At 38.8% G+C, this 25,915-nt stretch overlaps 1 protein-coding gene across 2 annotated transcripts; it reads left to right on the forward strand.

The window, feature by feature from the left end:
- Window positions 1-1,090: 1,090 nt before the first annotated feature.
- On the forward strand, window positions 1,091-24,750 carry LOC121871844 (probable G-protein coupled receptor Mth-like 1). 2 transcript variants are annotated; one of them, XM_042374385.1, is made up of 8 exons: window positions 1,091-1,848; window positions 4,522-5,680; window positions 8,438-8,516; window positions 10,811-10,894; window positions 11,037-11,128; window positions 14,448-14,664; window positions 17,538-17,627; window positions 22,053-24,750. In XM_042374385.1, the coding sequence occupies exons 1-8, from the start codon at window positions 1,387-1,389 to the stop codon at window positions 22,546-22,548; spliced, it is 2,679 nt and encodes an 892-aa protein (XP_042230319.1). In that variant the 5' UTR covers window positions 1,091-1,386; the 3' UTR covers window positions 22,549-24,750. The 2 variants fall into 2 exon arrangements, with proteins under 2 accessions (XP_042230319.1, XP_042230320.1); XM_042374386.1 differs by lacking the exon at window positions 17,538-17,627.
- The last annotated feature ends 1,165 nt before the right edge of the window (window positions 24,751-25,915 follow it).

Below are 25,915 nucleotides of genomic sequence, written 5' to 3' on the forward strand. Positions count from 1 at the left end.
AGTAGAATCCAGTTACAGTACTAGTAATGTGTTTTCGCCGTGGATACGCGCCGCCGCTCAAAATACTGCAAATAAATATTAACTGGCACCTGTGTCTGGGCAGGGCTTGTGGACTGTCGACCAGAGTTGCCAACTTAGCGACTTTGTAGCTAGATCTAGAGCTTTTTTTTTTTTCTAGCGACATTTTAGAGCGATTTGCGACTTGTCGCAATCTAGAGATATCCACAGAAATCTAGCGACTTTCTGGATACTTTTGGACTGTCCATGAAAACTCAGTTTTCCTAATTTCGAGCCGTAATATATAGCAACGGGGTTACAGGGACAATAAATAATAAGAAAAGTTTAATACATTTGAACGGGTCGTGGTACAGAAGGAGGGACACGTCTATTTCCTGATCACTTGATGTCAGCCCGTCCATGCATCTAACACCCTAAAATTGTGGTCAGAAGTGGCAAATTACAGAGATGCGACAGGTGAAAACCCTTACCATGAAATGGCTGAAATTGCACTCGCTGCCTTATCTCTTCCGCATTCAAACGCAGATGTAGAGCGCACATTTAGTAATATGAACTTTGTGAATCAAAATTGCGCAACAAAATGAAACTATCGACATTAAAGGCAATTCTTACAATAAAGTATGGGTTAAAAAGACAGAACACCTGTTGTGCAAGTTATGAACTTCCTAGTGATATTTTAAGAAAGATAGGGACTGTGGAGGCATACAGTTACAAGAGAACCTGAACCAAGCACTTCACATGCTTCCAGCTCTACAGTTGTTCACACTGCCGACGACTACAAAGAGGACTGGGATGCAATTACTATTGAATAATAGGTAAGTGTGCACATTAAACTTTAAAAAAAATAATATTTTTATTTTTACATAATACATTTTATTTATACTCCGTTCATTATAGTCGTCATTATGAAAATATTATTTGCATCAAATTACTGAAGGGGGGAATAATAGCTAGCGACTTTCCATGGAAGGTTTAGCGACATTTAGCTACTTTTAGGTACCAGCCTAGCGACATTTGAAAATCCGAGTTGGCAACCCTGCTGTCGACTTGCCAAGTTGTAGCGTAAAGGAAAGGCAGCGTTGTAGTCCCTAGCTGACGTCCGTGGTTAGGTGAAGTGTCTCGTCCGCTGGATTATTTACCTGCTTGGATTTTCCTGGTTGTGAAAATTAATTTTACCAATATTTATGTATTTACGCCCTCTACTCCTCAAAATGTGACTGAAAACAAATTGGTGTCAAACAAATCGCTTCCCTTGATTGTGCGGTTTAACAGTTTAAATGTGACTTAGATAAATTCTTGGTCGTTCAGGAAATACCAGTGATTCTGGACGTTTAGTAAGCATACCCGTCGAGTTTACAAAGCTGAAAGATGTGTATAAGAGTGGCAGTGTTGGGGGTGATGGTGGTGATGAGCACAGCGATGCCCAGGGCTTCCACACTCCCTCCACTCGCCAATACAACCTCACAATACCATCCGCCTTCCTCCCTCACCAGTAATGAAAGTTTGACAGAGGCACCAACAAGCACAGGTGTTGTTAGTGACCCTAAACATGACACACCCGACACCTGGAAGGAGGTGGGCACAGTTACACCTCTGGGGGATGTCGACATGGATATTTCTGATGAGGTGCACACAACTCCGCCTTTGATGACCGCGACGTCCTCGGCAGGGCCAGGAGCCAGTGAAGGAACCAGCAAGACAGTACCGACTCGCATGGACCAACTGGTCAGGTGTCAGTGTGGCCCAGAGCAGGTGCTGACTGCAGACGGGTGCCGGTCCTCTACTGGTATCTACATCGATGGGGAGAGCAAATATGATTTCCCTACCAAGGTGAGACTGTTTGACTGGCAGTACTTTTGTGTGTCGTCTGTACTCTGTATTTACTCTTAAGTGTGTACACACTCTGGGTAAAATTAGTTACACGATTACATATTTAAGATCCAGAGTTGTGCCGCTTTCTGGTGAAATCGCCCCGATGCAAACTCGGGTCCAACTAATTACCCAAATGAAGTCAAATAATGGTCCTACATGAATAAATCGGACTGCCAATCACTTCTCGACTAGTATTTGGTGTCACTAAGTCACAAAAAATTGGTAAATTTAATTTAATCTGAGTAATAGATCGAGTGCATGTACCTAACCTAACATAAGAAAATAAGGAGTCTGCAATAGGCCTGTTGGCCTGTGCATGGCAGCTCCTGTCGAGAGTTATTACCACTCTCAATCATCCATGAATCTATCTAGCCTCCTTTTAAAACTTTCCAGAGTTCCCGCACTTACTACAAAGTTGCTAAGCTTGTTCCACTCGTCCACCACCCTATTTGTGAACCAGTTTCTTCCTATCTCCCTCCTAAACCTAAACTTATCCAACTTAAGTCCGTTGCTACGAGTCCAATCCTGCTCGGATATTATAAGAACTTTATCTATATCCCCTTTATTGATTCCTTTCCCCCACTTAAATACTTCTATCATATCTCCCCGCACTCTTCGTCTTTCTAGGGAATGCAAGTTAAGTTTCTTTAGCCTATCCTGATATGGAAGGTTTCTAAGTCCCGCAATCATTTTTGTCATTCTTCGCTGCACCGACTCTAGTGAATTTATATCCATTCTATAATAGGGGCACCAGAACTGAACCGCATAATCGAGGTGTGGCCTGACTAGCGCAAGATATAGTTGCAATAAGACCTCTGCACTCTTGTTACTTACACTTCTAGATATAAAACCCAATACTCTGTTTGCCTTATTTCGAACATTAACGCACTGTTTTCTAGGCCGTTGGTCCGGGCTTACAAGTACCCCTAGGTCTCTTTCACAAGTCGACTTCTCTAGGTTGATGTTGTTAAGGCTGTATACATTATAAGTATTTGTTCTTCCAATATTAAGTACGCTGCACTTGCTGGTGTTGAATTTCATTTGCCATTTTTCAGACCACCCCTGCAGTTTATTTAGATCCTCCTGTAATGCATTTGCATCCTGCCCTGAATTAATTTGCCGCCCTATTTTGGTGTCATCCGCAAACTTGCTTATGTCACTGCTGATCCCAGTATCTAGATCGTCTATGTAGCTTATGAACAAGAGTGGGCCTAGTACTGACCCCTGGGGAACCCCACTGGTTACACGGCCCCACTCAGATTTAACACCATCTACGCTGACCCTCAGATTAAATTAAGTTTACCAATTTTTTTGTGACTTTATGACGCCAAATAATAATCGAGAAGTGATTCACATCCCGATTTACGCTTGTAGAACCATCATTTGACTTCATTGCGGCTACATTTGGGTACTTTTGGGTAATTAGTCGAACCGCCTCAAAACAAAGGAGTGTCATCAGCAGATCAAAGCCTGCTGGGTCCAGGGCTCGAGAAAGGTGTAACAGTATAAATGTTCACATACACTTGTTCATATGGTTGTGCAAGACGAGTGTTAAAGGGTGTACCAAGTATATAAAAAACACTTAAAAGATAGTGTCATGTTGAAGAAAGAATTAAGGCTGCAGAGATTTGTTTTCACAAAATTACTTTTAATTCACAGAACTAAGCAGTATAGACTACCACATTTTATTTGCTGTCACTGAGTATCTGTACAACAAAATTGATTGCCATTGTAGCTACAAGAGTATGGTTTTGTCATGAAAAGAAAAGGTATACATTTATTAAAGTTTGTCAATGAAAAATACTCTTAGGACAAAGCATTCATAGAATCACATACAGTGTAGATTATAAATTAAATGCCACATCACAGTGTTCGTCACTAACCCAACCTGACACCAATACTTTGTTGGGATTCACAAGTTGCAGGAAAATCGTGAATAAACACCTTATAATGGCCAACGTGTATGTACTATATTTAGGTAAACTGTTGCACGGGTAAAATCTTGCCGTGAAACTCCCAAATTTATTCGCCGTTGTTTGTATAATCTGGTTCAAATAACAGCAAATGAAGATTGTTGTGTTACGTCATGTCTGTCTGGCAACACTGGCATTCACTTGTTCCTATGCACCTTGATAGACCTATAATTGTTTAGTAGCTGAACCTCCGATCCTAGTCACCCACCGTCAGGTTGGACAGTCATTAGTGAGAGTAAGAGAAGTTCTCTTCTTTTTCGTGCCGATTATAACTATCACACAACCTTCACAAAAATCTAATTGACATTTTTCAAAAACACGTTCGCAACTTTTCCCATTAATATGAGCGAGTGTACGCTCTACAGCCCATGACTTTATAGCCCATAGCTTAACAGCCCATGACTTTATAGCCCATGTCTTTATAACTCATATTTTTACAACCCATAGATTTACCTCCCATGTCTTTATAGCCCATACATAGCTTTACAACTCGTATCTTTAGAGCCCATATCATTACAGCCCATGTTTTTTCTAGCCCATGGCTTTATAGCTGTCTTTACATCCCATGTTTCCAGATACCTGTACTGCACTTATATTTTCTTTTGATTACATTATACCGGGTACAGTATTGTATTGTAACCTAAAAAAATTATTCCAGAAACTCATGACTGACTTGAATGTCATCGTGCATGACCTTCACTGTGCAGTTGATGATGATCACAGAGAGATGAACTTCACAAAAGGGCAGTTTTTTCTACGTGATCGTGGTGACATAGTCTTGAACGATGCAGCTGGTTATCTCAGTGGTCTCCGCATCAATAACTACTGTGTCATCCATTACTTGGACTATGGAGAGAATCTTACCTGGATGTTGAAGGCGTGTATTCCTCCTCCCTCTGTACCCCGCTGTTGTCCTCCTGGTGAAGCACTTAAGGATACTCTGTGTCATCCAGCCCATTCCCCAGACTTACTGATGCCACCCATTGCTGCTGGTACCGAAAAGAAATCAGTTGAATGGCCAGTTATCAGAAACCACTACAGCCCAGTCACATGTACCCAGGATCCAATGAAAACATTATCACTAAATTCTAAAGATTCTGTCTTAGTAGCGATTCCCACAGGTATGGTTCACATTTGGGATCAACCAGAAACTGTGCTGAAAAAAATTTATTCATTTCCTCCTGATTTTTGTGTGGACGGACAGCAAAACCCTAATGGATCTGTGACCTACTCAGCCAATTTATGTTACTCTAATCCACGAGAACTTCACCACAAAAAATGTGATGGTAAAATTTGTGTGCGCAAGTGTTGTAAACTTGGAGAAATAATGAACTCTTCCATCCATAGATGTGTTCCCAATGGTAACATTACTTTTATCCCACCATTCACGTCCAGGCCACCAAGTTATGAAACAGTAACAGGGCTAGCATTGTGTTCTCCCCAAACAAGAATTAAAAACTTCACCTTAGATGGATCTGGGTATATAACATACAGGAAACAAAGTCTTTCTCCTACTGAATATTGCATGGACACCTTCTTTGATGGCTTTAACAAATATGAGACCAGTGCGTTAGGTTGTGTGAATTTCCTCACAACATTGGACAACGTTCGTGAAATATTGTATCCAATATGTCAGTTTATCTCTCTCTTCTTCATGTCCTTAACGGTGGTGTGTTACTGCAAGGTGCCAGAACTTCTAAAAAATGGTGGCTGGTATCAGCTGTGGCATGTCCTTTCACTCATATTGGCCTTCTCCAGCAACATCTGCCAGTCATTCCTTAATTACAACATGAGTAAGATGTCATGCATTGCAATTGGTAAGTTTTCTATCATTTAAGCATTATTTTGAGAGAAATTATATTATTTTAGTCTGAAAAGAGTTCATGAGATGCATGGAAACACAAACACAAACACCACTGCATCTTCAGTCTACACCTAATGTGAATGACTCTTGAAGGGGGTCTGACTAATTAGCCAAATGTACCCAAATATAGCCGGAATGAAGTCAAATAATGGTCCTAGATGAATAAATCGGACTGCCAATCACTTCTCGACTAGTATTTGGTGTCACAGTCACAAAAAATTGGAAAACTTGCTTTAATCCGAGTTAATAGATCGCGTGCATGTACCGACGGAGCGAGGAATTACCCAAATGTAGTCGCAATGAAGTCAAATAATGGTCCTAGATGAATAAATCGGACTGCCAATCACTTCTCGACTAGTATTTGGTGTCACAAAAAATTGGTAAACTTAATTTAATCTGAGTTAATAGATCAAGTGCATGTACCTTACCTTACCTTACCTAACCTTACCTTACCTAACCTAACCTAACCTAACCTAACCTAACCTCGACTAGTATTTGGTGTCACGAAGTCACAAAAAATTGGTAAACTTAATTTAATCTGAGTTAATAGATCAAGTGCATGTACCTAACCTAACCTAACCTAACCCAGCTCAGATTAAATTAAGTTTACCAATTTTTTTTTACTTTATGACACCAAATAATAATCGAGAAGTGATTCACAGCCCGAATTATGCTTGTACGACCATCATTTGACTTCATTGCGGCTACATTTGGGTAATTCCTCGCTCCGTCGGTACATGCACGTGATCTATTAACTCGGATTAAAGTAAGTTTTCCAATTTTTTTTGACTTTCTGACACCAAATACTAGTCGAGAAGTGATTAGCAGTCCGATTTATTCATCTAGGACCATTATTTGACTTCATTCCGGCTATATTTGGGTACATTGGGTAATTAATTGGACCGGATGGCTAACACCAGAACACGTCGTTTGATTTCATTTATTGGTAATGTATGAGAACCCCACTACCACCAGAAGGAGTTGTTTAATATTGTTCAAATTTTTCAGATGTTCTTATTATACTGTAGTAAGTATTTTAAGAGGCAACATTTACTAGAACCTGACTAAACCAACCAAAAAACATTATCTAACTTCCTCGCTGGATGTAATTGATAGATGTAATGATATCAGCTCTAGAAACTGATTTAATTTGAGAGTTAGAGGAAAAGGGAAAATGTGAAGAAGAGTGAAGAGTAGAATCATCAGCGTAAGAATGGTTAGAATTAGTCAGTGTAAAGTAAATCCTTGATAAACAGAAGGAAGAGAGTAGGTGAAAGAATAGAACACTCTGAGACACCACTATTGGTAGAGAAAAAGTTAGTTCGATCCCTCGACAACAACTGCCATAGATCGGTTGTCAAGGAAGCTAGAAATAAGAGAAAGTGGGAGAGAGAAACCATAAGAGGGAAGTTTAGAAAGCAAAGACTTGTGCCATACCCTGTCAAATGCTTTGGAGATGTCGAGGGCCACGACAAAAGTTTCCCCATAATCCCTAAGAGAGGATGACCAAAGATGGGTGCAATAGGAGAGCAGATCACCAGTAGATCTCGCCTGGCGAAAGCCATACTGGTGATTCGACAAAAGAGAGTGGCGTTCAAGGTGACGGAGAAAATGAGAGTTCAAGATAGTTTAAAAAAATCTTAAGAGAGGGATAAAGTTAGGGCAATGGGACGATAGTTAGTGGGATTAGGATGTCCACCCTTCTTTGGGATGGGTTAAACCAGGATATGCTTCCAAGAAGAAGGAAAAGTTTGGGTCTTAGGCCTTACTCACATCCAACCTGGATAACACACCAGCAGCCCTACGAGTGGAGATTATTGGAAAGTGCATAGGTTCAGTAGGACGAAGAGTAGGAGGGATATAGTTGGAATCAATTGAGGTGTAGTTAGAGGAGAATAAGGTGCCAAAGTGATTGGCTTTATCAGGGGGAGAGTTGGCTATAGAGTTGTCTGGTCGGAGGAAAAGAGGTTGTGATGTCTGGTGGGGTGGCCATCTTTGTGGTGTAGACTAACATAGTACAGTACAGTACTCTTTTTTGCCTCTTAATATTTATGCTCTCCCCCGACCCATTGTAGGTCGATGACCTGTGCCCGGGTGGGCTATTTCTCATTAAAAAAAAAAAAATTTAGGTTCTAAGTAAATCCTATTAAGTTGGTCCTTGACCATTTATAGTACAAACTCTGCATTTGAAAACCTTCCAATCCCTCTTGGTAAGAGATAACTAATCAAGTGCGCTTGACTACAGTAAACTTCTCTGCAGTTTTGCTAAATATTATTAAAATCTGAACCAATACTGTAACTTATACTCAGATGACACTAAATTACCAGTTAGTTCTAAATTTATCATGCCATCATACTCATCTTAGGTTTAGAGAGCCAGTGTCCTGCATGTACTGTATGCAAGAAAACCTGAAAGCCCCTTCAAGAGTTATCACAGTATAATATAATCCAGTGACCAAGGACATGGCAATGCTCATTAATCCATATCTTATGAATGTGTTTAGGGTTAAAACAAGAAATAGAAACTGCATATGTTGTATGAAAAATAATGATGAATATCATAAAAGTATTAGGATAATCATATTGATTCTAATGGTATTGAATTATACTGTATAATAATAAAACTTTTGTACAGTACATAAATGTATCTGTTATTCTTTTCAAGGTACCACATTGTCTTATCCTCATGTAAACTGGTTTTCTTCCACAGCACTTGCCATGCAGTATGGCTATTTGGCCACTTTCTTCTGGCTCAGTGTTCTTTGTTTTGAAGTCTGGAGAAAAATTAGGTAAGGTTTTCATACACATATCTAAGTTTGAATTTGGATCTCTTAATTTATCATTTTACCACTCACCAGCTTACTAGCCTTTCAGGTGGTTGGTCTTTTCTTTGTTACTTTGTTATGAGTTTTATTGTCCAGTATTTGTATAAGAAGAAACTGGGGTATTGGGAGGATACCTGTCATATTGGATAACACCCTTTTCATGTGTCTTAGGCCAGGATTCGAACCCATGATATTATGTGTGTTACTGTTGTACCACCAATACACAAAGATTAGGAATTCCCACTTCCTTCACCTGATAATTGAACACCATAACGATAATGAGGGGTTAGGTAAGAATTGGTTAGGTTAGCATTAGTTTGTATAATAAAGTGAAATAAGTGGGACTTCCCAATCTTCATGAGATCTGGCTTTTGTGCAAATCCAAATATAAATCTAAAATCAAAGAGACATGTTTTGGACATGGTTATTTGTTTTTGGATGTCTTATTGATCAAATAATTAACCAGGATCATCAGAACATATTAGGTGAGCACCTTTCAATATACTGATTGGCAACACAGCAAATTGAAGAGGTGACTACACTCTTGAAACTACAGTATTGAACCTTGGAAACAAGTAGTGTATACCCACACTATCTGTTGAAAATGTCTTTTCATCACAAAATGTGACATGTTCCCAAAAGTTGTCGTCCATATCTGCTTTTACCGTCTTAGGAATTCCATACATTGCTCCTTGTAGCACTGTGCTAATGCAGGTTTAATAGCTGGGATGCACGAGTTGAACACCTCCCACGCTGAATTCAGTCTTTACACTACCATTCGTGATGTGCACTAAAGTTGGAACTCTTCCTTTGATGTTAGGTTTAGCTTGTATGCATCCCATAATCCTTTGGTCTTCATACAGTGTTGTTGAGCGAGGTTGGCGTGAAAGCTGTTTATTCACCATGGTGCCTTTCTCTGGGTACTACTAGATCCACTTGTTAACAGTTTTTGTGCTTATTGTGTATCACTCTTATCTCCAATGAATGTACATCACTCCTATACTGTACAACAAAATCATAGCTCCAATCATTTCTCTTGTGGATTTGTGCCTCTGAGTTGCTCTTTCCATACTAGGTGTGGTCTGTTCAGCAGGGATTAGTTGTAAGGAAATATAGAAGTTAGGCTTGCTTGACCAGATGTAGTTAAGGTCAGGCTCTTGTTATATTCAGACAAAACTGGGAAGGTACAGGTACTTGTATCTTTGACTGTACAAGATGGCTAGCTGGCTGAGACTCCAATTGTTTCACCAATTCCCCAAAATAATTTGAACATCTACAAAATCCCCACATTGTACTTACAGTAGTAAACCCTTGCTATTCGCAGGGGTTACGTTCCAAAGAATGACGGAAATAGCAAGTTATACTACCTTAGTGCACTACTGTATACCTATACTGTGTATGGGAAACTTAGTCACCAATTCTACTCTCCTTCATATGTGGAAGTTTAGAGCTTGATGAAGTGTACTATGCAGTAGGATGAAAACTAGTTACTGAAGTTTAGGAAGATCATCGGGATCACTGTTGGAAGAGGGCAATGCAGTGGTGGTTGGTGGAGAGGTGGGTGATGGGGTAGCAGTTGGCAGGGATGTGGGTGGTGGAGCGGTGGCATCAGCTGACTGAGTAGGTAAAGGTGACAAATCAACTGGGTGAGCAGCTGGTTCTTTCTTGAAAAACATCGTGATTGGTAGTAGTTTCATCTTGACTTTGAGGTCTCTAAATGTTTCACTCCACTGACACTAGGCAATCTCTTAGGGGCCATTTCACACAGAAACACTAAAGTTTTGAGTACAACACAGAGATGCTGCGTCGCAGGCAATGGTTGAACTTAGATAAAGGGAGAGGAGACACTGCGGGCACGTGTGGGTGACTCGTAAGTTAGCCACCCTCTGCTTACTGCGAATAGTTGGAAAAGCAAATAGCAAGGGTTTACTGTACGGTATATGAAATTAGAACACAGATTTTGTTGAACACTTGTGAATTGTTAAATGTAAATTCACATTGTAAATTACTGTATTTTGTTTACACTGGACTTTCATTTCAACAAATCCTTGATTTTATTTCTCGAATTTTGGAATTTTATAATGCATAATTAGAAGTAACTGAGGTATGTTGAATAATATTAAAAAAATAGGCTTTATATCCCAGGGGGAAAATACTGTATCTTCTTTGCTGGAGTTAGGTTAACTGTCTCGTTTTTTCTAATTAACAAATAAAATGATTAAAAGAAAGTCAATGGTGATCAGTAATTCTTCCCATAGGAGCCTTGCCAGATACCTCCCTCCCAGCAGTGTACCAGTTTGGGTCTACCCGCTCTATGCATTTGGAGGACCATTTGCAATTGGGTTGGTACAACATACTTAGTTGCCTTGCTTATTTATCTCGTAATTTTTTGGTTAAGTAATGTTTAAAGTGATGTAATTTTGTTTTATAAAATAAAAATTTTGATAATTACAATTTGTTAATACCCAATCAACCATCTTGCAGAATCATCACAGTGTGTATGCAGTTCTTAGCACCAGATAATGTCCCTGGCATTATTAAGCCTTACATAGGTGAAAGCAAATGTTGGTTCATAGGTAAGTGTAATAATCTGTCTTTTGATTTATACTGGTATCAAATAACCTGACTAAAATTACCCAACCTTCATATCTTTAGCTATTTAGTTTCAGACCTTTCTCAGATAATTAATATCCCTAATGAGCACAGTAATGTGTTTTACTCTCACTCTTGTTTCATTCAACTTTCAGCCTCTTCTCCCATAAATTCTATTCTTACCACATTATGGTCTATACTGTACATGGGGACACACTGTATTTTTTTATTTATTTTTATTAATTGGGCACACTCTGGATAAAGCCTTCTCTGCCTGCACAGATAGTTCTTCACCATTTTTTTTATGGGGCCATCCACATGAGTGTTAGATCAGGAGGACAGTACCTTGCACTTGGAGAAAACCCATGATATTGATAGGTTCACACTGTGCTACTCTAATACAGAACTGTAAGAATGTGGGTGCATGAAGGGTACTGAATGGTCTACATTGGACAGTGAAGGAAAGTGTATTGCATATTCTTAGTTTGCATTGACGTCACAACTCCCATAATGCAACTTGTTTATAACTACAAGATGGTGGACCTTGCAAAGGATTATGGGACTTGTGACATCACTGCAAACTAAGAATTAGTGGATAGAACACACACCTGTTATGAGATTGAGAAAAAATGAAAGTAAAACAAAAATAAATTAAAACCTCCATCATAGTTAAAGATTGTTTGAGCACGAGGCTAACCACAGAAATCATTTAGTCATGTAGTCTCTGACTCTACGAATGCAAACAGACCATACCAACGTGCTTTGTATAATGTTTTTAACTCTATCTTTGTGGTATTAGCCTTTTATTTTTTCCATGATGCTGGTATTATTTAGAATATACTCTGTAATTAGTAAAACAAATAGTCAATAAAGATATCGCAAAACATTATACAAATATTTTTAGTTTGCATTGATGTCACAGCTCCCATAATCCTTTGCACGGTCCACCACCTTGTAAGTATAGTTGCGTTGCATTTTGGGAGTATGTGACGTCATGTGAAAGCAAAAAATAAAGTAATTCATCCATATTTGTATTATACTGTCTTTGGTTCAAGGCAGGTGTAAGTTATGAAGTTGTTTGGCTTTTAGAAACAAACAATTTAACGTTTATTCAATTGTTAATTTTTAAGCTTTTTATATCACTATGAATTCAATGAAATACAGGAAATTAATTTAGGATGACTATAAGAATGCATTACTTTTCTTACTTTTATCCTCTACACCACTGATCTGCTCGTTAGCAGCTTGAGCGATCGGTCACGTCTGTTACTTTTCTTTTTCTTTTATCCTCTTCACCAAATGATCGGCTCGTTAGCCACTTGGGCGATCGGTCACGTCTGTTACTTTTCTTTTTCTTTTATCCTCTTCACCAAATGATCGGCTCGTTAGCAGCTTGAGCGATCGGTCACGTCTGTTACTTTTCTTTTTCTTTTATCCTCTTCACCAAATGATCGGCTCGTTAGCCACTTGGGCGATTGGTCACGTCTCTGTTATGCACTAAAGATTATGCATTAAAGATTGGATACGGCCTAACTGAGAATAAAAGAAATACAGTATGTACATCAGTAATTTTAATATGTTCAGGTAAGCCAACACAATATTGTACTATTAAAATATTTTGAATAAGGATTCCTTTGCTTATTATGTACTGTATGCATTTGAATTAAAATTGTGTACTCATTCAAATATTTATTGAACCTAATACAGGTGCTAAAGCTTTTTGACTTAAGGGTGTAGAGGAGGGAGCTTCTATTGTATTTACTGAACTGTACTGTATACAGCATACTCACTAATACTGTACAGACTTATTATACGTGATAAACTGGTGTGGTCAGACCACCTCTGTTCAAGATGGTGGTCAGTGGTAGCATGGTAGCAAGTTTGACTCTACTGCATCCCAGGTTGGATCCATGGGTTGGATGTGAGAAGGCTCTTATCCTGTGTGACCCTTCTAAACATCAGTTCATTTTCCAGGTGCTCCAGTTTCCTCATGTGCCTGTACTAACATTGGACAATGAAGGTCATAACAGAGGTCAGACTGACCACTCAACATGAAAATTGGCAAAAATTATAAGTTAATAAGAATATAATTTAAAAAAATACGTGTGCTCATCCAGTAATTATTTTTTGGTAATATGTATTCTTCAAAGCTTCAGATATAAGTTAGGTGAGGGTTGTTCTCAGGTTACAAGAATGGAAGGGTAAGAAATACTGTACTGTAGTAATGTGTAAGGAGTGTTTGGAATGGGGGAGGGGACAATGTAAATTGGCGAGTATGAGAATGGAGAAAGAGAGACTGCCTGCCTGCATCTCTGGAAGGAAAGGTGAATCAATAGATTGAGAGAACATGGGAGAAGATAAGGGGAACAGGGCAGAAAGGGTAGGTAGTGATAAGGCAACATGGAGGCTCTTTTGCAAAGGCTACTCATTTGGAGAGGGGGGGATGGGAGGGGAGCTCCTTCAAGGTATGAGGCATCATAGAGAAGGTGATCTTCACAGAAGCTAACATTAGAAAATAGTGATAGATCTGTTAGCTGGAACAATTGGTGCAGATCACTAACTGGAATGAGAGATTTCCGGGTAACGAGACTACGTACTCTCTCAAAGCCGGAAAAAATCTCTCGTCCCCGGATTTTTCTGGGTAACGGAAAAATGTTCTCGGAGGTTCCAGAAATTGTCAATTACAACATATCACTAACCCTGAAAAATATCCCCCATCCCTGGAATTTTTCAGGTAAACTGTAATTTTTTTTTGGAATTTCCGGAAAATCGTTTCCAAAGCTGGAATTTTCCAGCAAATTCTGGCATGGGAATGAATTACTGATAACATTTCATTTCCAGCTATCGGAAAGTTCCGTGTTTGAGGGATTCCAACTATCAGAGATATTTACTTGTACAGTACATAAAATTCTATACATACAGCAAACTTAATTTGTATCTAGTTTGTACAGTAGTACTGTACCGTACATAATAGTTAAGTCTTGAGTAGGTGCTCATAAAAGTAATTTGGTAACTAACCACTTTTTTTTTATAATTTTCACCATTTCGATCAGCTTACTAGCCATTTGGGCGGTCTATCCAGTGTTAGTACAGGAGGAAACCGGGGACTGGGAAACCTGTGGTGTTTGGTAGTGAGGGTCACCCTGGATAGCACCCTTCTCACGTGTCCAGGCCGAGGCTTGAACCCTTGACATATTGGTGAGAGTTACACGTGTTACCGCCGGACCACTTTGACAGCTTGATGAACACTTTACTTAACTTCTCTGTTATTTATATGCACTATATTGTTGTTGTTTTTTTCAGATGAAATGTCACGGTTCTTGTATTTCTATGGACCCATAGCATTACTGTTTATTTTTAACATCATATTCATTGCACTTACATACTGGAACTACAAAGTAATTGAAGAAAATTCAGCAGTTTTGAGAAATTTGAGTAAAGATGAATCGGGTAATGAAAGTGCCACTGCAATGAGGACGTCCATGGAGCAGACGTACCGCAGACGGGACTATATTGCTGAGTAAGTTTCTTTTTTGGTGCATTGTAGTGTTAGATTATGATGTCTTTTAAAAACATTTAGGGACGTTGTTGTAAAGACTGGCACAGTATAATTACTTAATGGATACTGTGCTCACTTCCTGTCTTAAAGAGTCACTGGAACAGTACCAAGGTACCCTCGGTTCACCCAGCTCTGATTAGGTGCAGTACTGAACCTAGTTTTATAGTTGTGAAAGTGGTTTAGTTGCCTTTTTGTGTCCCAAAAAGAGAAGCATCCCTGTGTACTGGGCCCATTCTTGTTTGTTTGTTTGTTTCATAAATGACGTGCCAGAAGCTATACACTCCTCCATGCAAATGTATGTGCACGATGCCAAGTTATTCAGGAAAATTAAGAATTAAACAGACTGTGAAGAGCTACAGAAAAAACTGTCGGCTTCAAGAGTGGCCGAAGAAATGGCTGTCAAGATTCAATGTCATGAAGTGTAAGAGTATGTACCTAGGTGGTACAGTAGTGGAAATGTGTTTTTACACCCCCTTATGTTAACCCGTGTCTCCAAACCGCATCATCCCAGTATTAGTGCAGTATCACTATTTACGAATGAATGGGTATTGGTCGTGTAACGACGAACGTGATTGGTGGATAGATTTGTTAAAGGTTATATAGGTTACCACAGGGGGTGTAAGAACACATTTCTGCAACTGTACCAACTGTAAAGAGGTGTATCACATGTTAAATTGTCCTAACTGGATGAAGAAACAACATTAATAGAGACCAGATGTGAAAAGGACTGGTGCCTGCACTAGGCCACCTCACTTACCAAGAGAAATTAGAATGCCCGCAACTGCCTAGCTTATACTATAGACGGATAAGGGGTGACCTAATTGAAGTTTATAAACTTCTCTGAGGGCACTACTCAGTTGAGCGTCCATACCTGGAATTGGCCGATGCCCATCCCACAAGGGGTCACAGCTCAAGGTTGATGAAGCCATAAGTCCAGAAAATTGTGAGGGGTGAACATGTTTGGAGTGAGAATTATACTCTCTTGGAATAATCTACCAGAGAATGTTGTTACGGCACCGAGTGAGAGTTTTTTCAAGATCAGACTTAACCAACACTGGCACAGATACATGCTCAGTACTTGCCAACAGTGCGTAACAGAGATGTGACCGACCGCCCAAGCGGCTAAGAGGATAAAGGTCAAAGTTAAAGTAATAAAAGTCTGAAATTGCATGGTGAGTACATGTACAGGAAATAAGCACGAGTTTTTGCTTACCATGAGTTCCTCATCTCAGGAATGCATATTTCACTCTTAAGCAGGGTCCCTTGTATGTCTGAAAGTTATTATAGTTACCCAATGAACAAGAAAAGTGTAGAATGCTGGTGGCAACGTGACTTAAGAAGGAAGGAGACAGACAGACACAGACAACTAGCAATCACTCGGTAATATTTTCTCATGTTTGTCATTACTGTAAGATTAACTTGACATTTTGTACCTGCATTTATGCATGAATTCTAATTTTTAACAGTACAGTGAGCCCTTGAAGATCCGGACTAAAAGGGGAGACCACCTGTCTGGAAAAGCCGATTGTCCGAATTTTCCGGCGAATAATAAATGATATAAGAAACGCCCAAAATACAGTGCTGATGTAGTGATAAACAAATTACCATATATAAACCAGGCATTTACCTATGATAACACAATAAGAAACATTGTATCATTACTAGTGAATTAAATAATATTCCCATAAACAAGAATTGTCAACTGTTTGTTTCCCCACCTGCTCGGGCATCTGTGTCCAAGCAACTGACGGGTCAAGCAGCGCCCATGGGCCTAAAATATTCTTTGCTCTGGTTTGGGAAGGTTTCTTAGGGAAACTTCTCGGAGGCTTCTTAGCCCAGAAATCCAAATTTTTTGTCCGGATCTCCTGAAATCCGGATTTCCCGGGTCCGGATCTTCGAGGGCTTACTGTATATAATAAACAATAATGGGTAATTTTTTATGGGAATGTATGTTTTTTTTTTATGTAGTTCTACTATAACTTGGGGTCCAACTTATTCCATGTAGGAACATATTGTCAGTTGTGTATTGAACAGTGATAGTCGTCCCCTGTGATACAGAGTTCTGTCTATACTACAACTCCTTCCCGACTTACGACGGGTTCAGGGACCCAAATCCAGGTCGTAAGTCGAAATGGTCGTAAGCCAAAAATGCTTGAATAATACATAGAAAATCTAAAGTGGGTGTCTATTTTTCTTCTCAGCTCCACAAAACACTCACTTTTAAGCTTGCCAGCCATTTTAAAGTGAATTACAAACGAAAATTTTATCTCTGTACTGACGTTGGGACTCGAAAATACGTAATTTGACAGAATTTGGGTACGACTGAGGCAGGTCGTAAGTGCGGGTGGTTGTAAGTCGAGTAGGTCGTAAGTCGGGGAAGAGCTGTATATAATTTGAGATAAAGTAGTGTACACTCAGTTAAAAAACTACCGTACAGGTGGGGTCCAATGAGTTGAACAATCCACACGCAGGGCTACCAGGAGCAATAATATTTTATTAATTAACTCTAATTATTGTAAATTTTTTCACAAATATATAGTTTTCCAAGTGGTGTAGCTGTGCTCACTTGTTCTCTCTCTCAGGCATATGAACTAAATTGGACAGTTATGGGACTTCTTCTAACATGAAGCCAGATACTCTTGACTTTATTTATACTGTGTTTGTACCTCTTTAGGTCTTAGAATCTTCATGCTAGATAATGCTTCAGATATGGAGTTGTCTTGGTCTAGGTGTTAGTTTTTTATACAAGAAAAAGTTTTCATTCAACAATTTCAGACTTTCTCATGTGTCAAACTTTTGCCAACAATAATTGTTTCATAAATTTTATCCCTCAGCTTTAAGCAGCAGTTCTCCTTGCTGGTGATCATGTGCACTTGCTGGGTTACAGAAATTATCTCCTGGAAAGTCCCACCACCTGAGCTGTGGTTAGTATTGTGCTTCATGTTGGGGGTGTTAATTTTTAGATAGATATGAAACCGATCTATTGAAATGAGATTATGCCATGATTGAATTTAACAAGAAATCATCATTAGTCTGCTCAAGCAGACCATCAGCTATGTATATCTGGGCCACCTATGAATGTCTAATGAAAAGCAGTTTAAAGTTTCCATATCATCTAATGTACCCTTCAAGTTAGTGTAGTGATTTATAGTACCCTGTACTAAACTACCATAGAGTGACATGTGCTAAATTCACAAGTGGAATGTAGATTTTTTTCAAATTTCATACTTAGGTACTCTTATCACATAATGGTTAAGAATTTGTGTCCGGAATTTTAAAATTTGAGGAATTGCTTATTAATGAGCCTTAAAATAATTAGACATTTAGAATACACTTCCTCAAATTACACTGTGCTTGTAGGTTTTAAATTGCCTTTATACAGCATACATTTTTTCAGAAATATAGAATTACATTACCCTTTAAATATATTAGCTTTCATTTTCCAGAAAAAAGCTACTTAATCAGCATATTACAAGTGTGACCACACTTACTTAACCACATATGATGATCTTAACATGTTTGAGAGACACAAGACATAAACATTTTTATTTGTCTTGGTGAATATTTGGCCAAAACAGAATGGAAAATTTAAAATAAGAAAAACACAAGCAACTAATAAAATTTGAGATTTTAATCAGATACAACTTTACAAAATAACAGTATTATTAGTTGTTATAAGATAATATTTCAATTATCAGGCTGTTTACTGCTAGTTGAGGTCTTGTGGGTTTCCATCTTGGCTGTGAATCTCTGAAAATCCAGCAGATATGTTGTCAAGAATTAGGTCCGTCCAGTGTTGATTTGTAAAGATTGCTTGATGCTTCGACTTCATTGCAGAGTATACAGTGATTCACAACAGTGACATGCTGAAAATTGAGATGAGTCGCTCACTAGTTTTCTTGAGTTTAGGATTTTGTATTTCTGGAACTTGCTTCTAGAACTTGATTGTGGACTGAGATTTATGGGTCACCCAGGTCCATTTCCAGTACATAGGAATCTGTAACCAGAGGTTAAGCAGGGTCTCAACTTTTGTAAGTCATCAAACCTGGTTAGGAAATTATCAAGCAGACTTTTTAATTTTCTCTGTATTCCATCAGTTTGTGGTCTTTTCTTTCAATATCATTGCATTTATACCCATTTTGTTATGGGAAAATTGGTTGAAATTTCTTGACAGTGTCTCTTTGAAAAACTCTTATTTTAATCTGGAAGCTGAAAATTGTCTGAGTAAGATCACATCATATCCTTTCCCTGAAGTGCCAAGTTGAGAGTTTGTACTGTAGATGTTTCATTATACTGTACAGTATCAGTAGGGAACATCAGATCTTGCATCCATTCATCCTTTTCCAGTTGAGGATAATATCTTTTCTGTAAGAAAAGTAATGATGGACTCCAACAGACCAACAAACCTATTCAAGACATTGCTGGTTGACAGCCACCTCACACTGCAGGAGAAAGAGACATCATTGGGCTAATCTACAAGGTCAAATTCTTCATTAAATTAATTTTAACTGTCAGTAGGTCTTCAAATTTAAGCACATGAAGTTAACAATTTCGCAGACAATTTTCGTAAAATTTTCGTACCCGAAGTACGTGGCTGCAAGATGTTCACAATGAACGAAGTAATAAATACTGAAAAACTGGAAAGTTGATGTCACTCTTCATCTTGCACTTAGTCCTGCAGGTGCTTCATCGATTGCAACACTGACAAGTTTATCCACTGGATTGTGAGCATTTGATAAGGACCTGTTAAGTGCATTTTTTATATCGACATCATGAGTTATTTCTTTTAATGGCGCCAAGTCTAACCTCTTTCACAGTTACATCAGAGGAAACATAACAAACAAATGTCTCGATTTTGGGTTGACTTGTATGTCTGTAGATTTCTCAAGAGCTGAGCTGAATGCTAGAGAATTCTTCAAATAATTTTGAATCTCGCAAGTAACATCATCACTGATATGGGGGATACGCCTCTTTGTAGTATGGCGTGAAACTGGAGTTTGTGCTATTAGTTGCTGAAGTTTTGTGTTACTTGGATCTAACACTGCAACAACTTCAGCAACATTCTTCTTAACAAATTCTCTTATCAGAGTCCTGTGGGTATTTTACACATGCAATATTCCATGCCATAAGGAAACTAACTAGTCATCGTATATTAGCTTCCTTACTGAAAGTTGTCAACTGTATCTGTTGGCTATTTAGTGGTGGTTTTAAATTAGTTAACTTTTTTTTCCATTAATCTGAATTTGGTGGATATTCACAGGAAATATTTTTGTAATTTCTCTCGTAGTGGCGTTTCAAGTTATTTGTGCTTCTATCCTCTTCACCACTGATCGGCTCGTTAGCTGCTTGGGTGATCGGTCACGTCTCTGATTACTTTTCCTTTTCTTTTATCCTCTTCACCAAATGATTGCCTCGTTAACTGCTTGGGCGATCGGTCACGTCTCTGTTGGCAAGTACTGGGCATGCCCCGGCTGCTGAATGTACCTGAACCTGCTCCAGTGTTGGTCAAGTCTTGTCTTGAAAGAGCTCGGTGCCGTCACAACACTTTCTGGTAGATTGTTCCAAGAGTTCACAACTCTCACTCCGAAAAAAGTTTGCCCTCACAATTTTCTGGACTTGCAGCTTCTTCAATCTTGAGCTGTGACCCCTTGTGGGGCTTTGCTTCCACATCTCCAAGTAAGGACACTTGACTGAGTAATGCCCCTTGAGATGCTTATACACCTCAATTTGGTCACCCCTTGCCCGTCTGTAGTACAGTATAAGCTAGGTAAGTTCAGGCGCTCCAATCTCTCGGGGTAGCTGAGGTGCCGAAGTGCAGGCACCAGTCTGGTGGCCCTCCTTTGAACATTTTCAACCAACTGACAGTCCCTAACATATCTTGGGGACCAGATGGGGTGACAGTACTCCAGATGGGGAAGCAATTCACTCTTGAAGATCGTTCCGAGGGACGAACCGTCTAGATATCCGAACGACCTTATAAGACCCAATAATATATTTGCCTGATTTACCTTCTCGCAATGGCCCGAGAACTTCAGCTCATTGTCAACATACACACCTAGGTCCTTCTCACATTGTCTTAAATGGTGCAGTTTCTTCATCCACTAGGGACATATGTTGGCTTTCTAGTGAGTGATTGACATAGCAGATAAGGCACAATGATAAATGCGAAATCTTTTCCCACACTGGCTTAAAATTTCTCTTTTTATCTTCATGCTTTTGTTTCTTATGATTTAATGATGCCATTTTCCTTCACAAAATTCTCAGACACAGAACTAACAAATAAATTTACAGTATTTAAGAGCAACTTATTTTTATGAACTCTAAAACTAAACATCTTGTATACCGAGTGTACCAACCAGGTCTGCACAGCTCAGTGTCTTGTGTTACACTGCATTAATGAAGTAAATGTACATGGCCTGATGCTGGATACCAGCTCATTATGCTACCTGTGATCTTTCAAATCTCCCCAATCTTTCCAAATGTCTTTGCTCTCCCGTTCTGTGACCTCAGTGCCCCTGACCTTTCTCTGTAATCTCTGCTGACCTAAAGTTTCATTAGTCCCTCTCCCTCACACTATCACTCCCCTCAGCACTGATGAAGAACACCTGATCCAAATCCACCATTAATGTTAGGATTTAAATTCTTAAATAACTTTACCCACCTTGAATATTAAACTTATGTTTTAATGCAGTGGACTCTTAAATTATAAAGCCTGAGCCTTTTTCTTATTTCCCCGTACATTAACTATGATGCAAAAAAGGAGTTCAACCAATTAATTTCCACAAGCTGCACATGAAGTGTCAAAAAAGCTGCATGCGGCTACCCCTGCTCTATACAGTCTAGTGAACCTCATAAATTTACCTTGAATTCACTCAAGGAATTTTTGTTAGATTTTCTTTATTTTATAATTTTCCTGTAGAGTACACCTATTCACATATCCGTTAAGACATTGTTACATAACTATTTGACAAATTTCATAACCGAATGACAGACACAACACATATCGAATGACAATCTAAAATAATTGTTCGTTCATGTTAACGGAAATGGTTGACATAAGTTATGAAGTTGACTGAGGTGAACAATAAACCGACAGTCTACATATAGTTTGAGAATGTAACAATTGGAGAATGACATACCACCAACAGTTATTTTCGATTGTCATTCGATATGTGTTCTGTCTGTCATTCGGTTATGAAATTTGTCAAATAGTTATGTAACAATGTCTCAATGGATATGTGAAAAGGTGTATTAGTACCCTCTTCACTTTTTTATCCCTATTTTACAGTTTTCAAAATTTTTTAGATGGCATTGGAGAATACACATTTCATATTTAATTTTTTTTTCAGGGCGGTAACTGATGTATTGAATACACTTCAAGGTTTCTTCATCATGGTAATCTTTTTGGCAAATAAAAGTAAACGCAGACAGCTCAAGAAGAAGTATCCAGGAATTTTTGTGGCAGCAAAACAATTATTTTTGGTATTGCAAAAGGTCGCATCATTTATCATGTGTAAGAATATTAATGGTAGATCATTTTCCTCTGACAATTGTATAACTTCCCAAGTCAGTAGAAAGCTATCAACTTCATCCATTGTTTCAAATTTTTCAACATTGACTTCATCATTGAAACACAGTTCAGCCTCATCATTCCATGTAACATCAATTGTTAGGAATGGAACCAAAAGATCTTCATCGGTTAATGAAACTGAGAATGGCATTATTACAATTTCTCACTCGCCTCTAAGTTCCTCACCCAGTGGTGAGAGTGAATCATCTTGTCCATGTGTTTGGGATAATAGATATGCAGCTGAGCCAAATTGCATGAGCTCAAGTGAGTGCTAAATGTTATATTTTCCATATTTAAGTGTCTACCACCATTATTTCAGTTAGATTTCTTTATTTTTTTCATTAAAACTTTTTAAAGTCCTCACTAAAAATTGTTATTGCTGTATTACCAATGTTGTACCTGTACTCTTTAGGGATGGTTTGAAGTTGTTTTTTGTTGTTTAATGTAGTGGTAATAGTTCAGTTCACCCAGACTGTTAAACTCTTCACTAATGTAAGGAAAAAGTAATTTTTTTTTCTAAAAAACTGTTTTTGTGATATAGTCCAGAATGCGACGTCTAGCTTTATACCTAGGTATGTTAATGCCCAGCAATAACTTGCCAGGCCAACATACAGGCAATTAAAACCTCTAATAATACTTGATACATATTACAGTATTAGGAAGACGTAGCTACCTGGCATTTAATTGCAATTCTCAAAACCCCCTCCCGCACCCTCTATCACACGCATTGCTACCGTCATCTCTTGCCCCAGAGCGAGCAGTAAACAAATGTCAACTCAAGGGGTGGAGATGGGCGAGATGTTGACGTCGCATTCTGGACTATATCGCAAAAACTGGTTTTTAGAAAAATAGGCTTTTTGTTCAATCCAGAATGCGACGTCTAGCTTTGATTGCTCACCAGCAAATTCTCAGTCTTGAGCAGCACCTTGTTCTGGCAGTACTTCACCATTGAAGCACCTGCAGACTTTGTGATGCTCGTGTGTTCTTTTATCTTGGCGGCATCCTTCTTGATCGTCCGGATCATAGATTCGTTCACGCCATGCTGGCGTGCTAAATCAACTTGCCTCGTTCCTTTTTCTAACTCCTGTACGATCTTGTACTTAACTTCGTAACTTAGGGCACGTCATATCTTCTTTGGCTTGGAGCGGCTGGTTCTAAGTAATGCAAGGTTTTTCTGTGGTGGTGGGGGTCCAGCGGATGCCATTCTTACGAGATTAGCGGTAACAATACAGGAGCACAGTACAGTATACACGGGGTGACTGGGAAGAGGGTGACTGACTTGGGTAGTGGCTTCTCTGTGGTGGCAGGGCACGTCATATTACATTGAACCAATCACAGTTAGCCGGGGAGGGAGGTAAGGATGCGTGGCCCAATCACAGTCCGATACTTCATATGAAGTCACCGATAACGCAACAGTGACATACTGAGCAACCTTACTAGCGCCGCTTGTACTCAAACATGACGGGATGGCGGGCCGCTTGAATCCAAAATGGCGCGGCCTGTTTGGACCCTCCAGCGACTCGCTGCGTAAATGACCAAATTTACAGTGTAATTAAAGCATTTCAATTCTGGCAAGGCACCGCGTAAATGACCAAACGCGTTAACCAAAACCGCGTAAATCCAGATTATACTGTACAGTAATAATGTAATGCTACTATGGTTTAGATGTTATGGATATCAAGATGGACACTTTCTTTATCAATAACAGAATATAGAACTACTTCATATCCATCAGCTTGATGTAGAAGGTGTCGTACCCTTATCCAATTTTGAGAAATTTTTTGCTTTGATACACTTTTATAATTTTTTGTCCTTAATTTTGATAATCTTGGTGATATGACCATCTAATATCAGTTGGTGATAAACAGTACCTGTAATCAATCGGTACTGGAGGTGAGAGCAATTGAGGCATGATCCTTGTGGTTGAGGAACTTTGAAATGAAGTAAATCCTCACTGGTTCCTAGTTTACCTATCTTTCCTTCATTTACCTAATGACCACCCCACCTGTAAGTGGCCATGTTGGCTCACCTGATTGTTCTTGATAGTCTTATCCAAGGCTATTTTGAAGCCCATAACTGTTCTCAATTCCACAGCTTCAGCTGGTAGACTGTTCCACAGGTCTACCACCCTTTGTGCATGAAGAAATAATGTACTTTATATTCATTCTGCATGACACCTTGATGCGTTTGAAGTTGTGTCCTCTTGTGTTGGTGGTGCATGACAATTGAAAAAATGCTGTGGGTATACATTTTCCCATTCCTTTCAAGATTTTGAAAGTCTCTATGAGATTTGCCTTAACGTGTCTTTTCTGTAGAGTTGTCAGTCCTAAAACCCTCAGTCTACTTGGATAATCTAGATCTAGTTCAGGAATAATTTTAGTTGCACTGTGTTGCACTTTTACAAGTGTTGTGTGTTTCTGTAGGTAGGATTTATATGCCTGTAATGTACAAAGAAATAGACTGGGACATTTAAAGGACTTATGGAGTTGAAAGAGAATTTTCTTATCTTTGTGCTGTACAGTATTGTATATGAAAGTACAACTTATAATTCCTAAAGTACTTTCTTTCTTTCTTGATAAAATCACACAGGGAAACAATGGAGCACCTTAGCTTTCGTCTTTATTTAAGACATCTTCAGAGGCAACTGAATTACATGGACCGAGAGAGGCTTAAGTACACAGGGTGACCTTACTGAACATGAGGTCAGGTCATAATCATGACACCCACTAATCCGCACACCAACACCACCACACACGCAGAGGAGCTTAAGAGAAAGGGCACAAAAACTTGGGTACCCTTCATTGTTTGTTGATTATTGTTTTAAAAGGGCTAAGAAATCCTTTCATTCTACTCAAACTAGGCAAATTCCTACACTTAAGAATATTTTGACTGCCTTATCGCAATGAATTTGTCCCGTTAGTTCAGTCCCTTAAATTATTAAATATTAATGTCGTTTTTAAGTATGACTTAACCATTACCAATATATTAATCAAGAATAGCCCAACCTTGAATGTAAATGGAAGTGTTTACTGCATTCCATGTAGCAACTGTAATGGAAATTATGAAGGACATTCTGGGAAAGCATTGCAACTCAGAATTAAACAGCACAAGAGCAATATCAGAACAGCATCTGAAAGCAGTGCACTGTTCGTTCATGTTAGGAATAATAATCCTCCCATGGATTGGGAAAACAGCTTAGAAGTGTACAAATCATCATGTGTCACAGAAAGACTTATGGTTGAAGCTAGTTTGATTAGGGAATTAAATTCTATAAACCTTAGTGATGGTCAGTACAAAACTGATATGTTACACAAATTTATTTGTCAGTGGCCCAAGGTTAAAAATGCTTTGAAAGCATTGGAGTTAGATGTAGGATAGATGATTAATGGGTCCCATATTTTTTACCTAACTTAACTTGACTAGTCACGTCGCCCTTTCTCTTAAGCTCCTCTGCGTGTGTGGTGGTGTTGGTGTGTGGATTAGTGGACGTCGTGTAGAAATTGTTATTGTTACTTTTTCATGAAAATGTATTTAACTCATGGCTACAGATTACTCTAGGTTTTAAATTTCATAAACATTATGGGCATGAGTATTATAAAGTGGATACCAAAGGTACAGTTAGATAGATTGATACCAGAAATA

Source organism: Homarus americanus, unplaced genomic scaffold (genome assembly GCF_018991925.1).
Source record: "Homarus americanus isolate GMGI-L3 unplaced genomic scaffold, GMGI_Hamer_2.0 scaffold39675, whole genome shotgun sequence".
NCBI lineage: Eukaryota > Metazoa > Arthropoda > Malacostraca > Decapoda > Nephropidae > Homarus > Homarus americanus.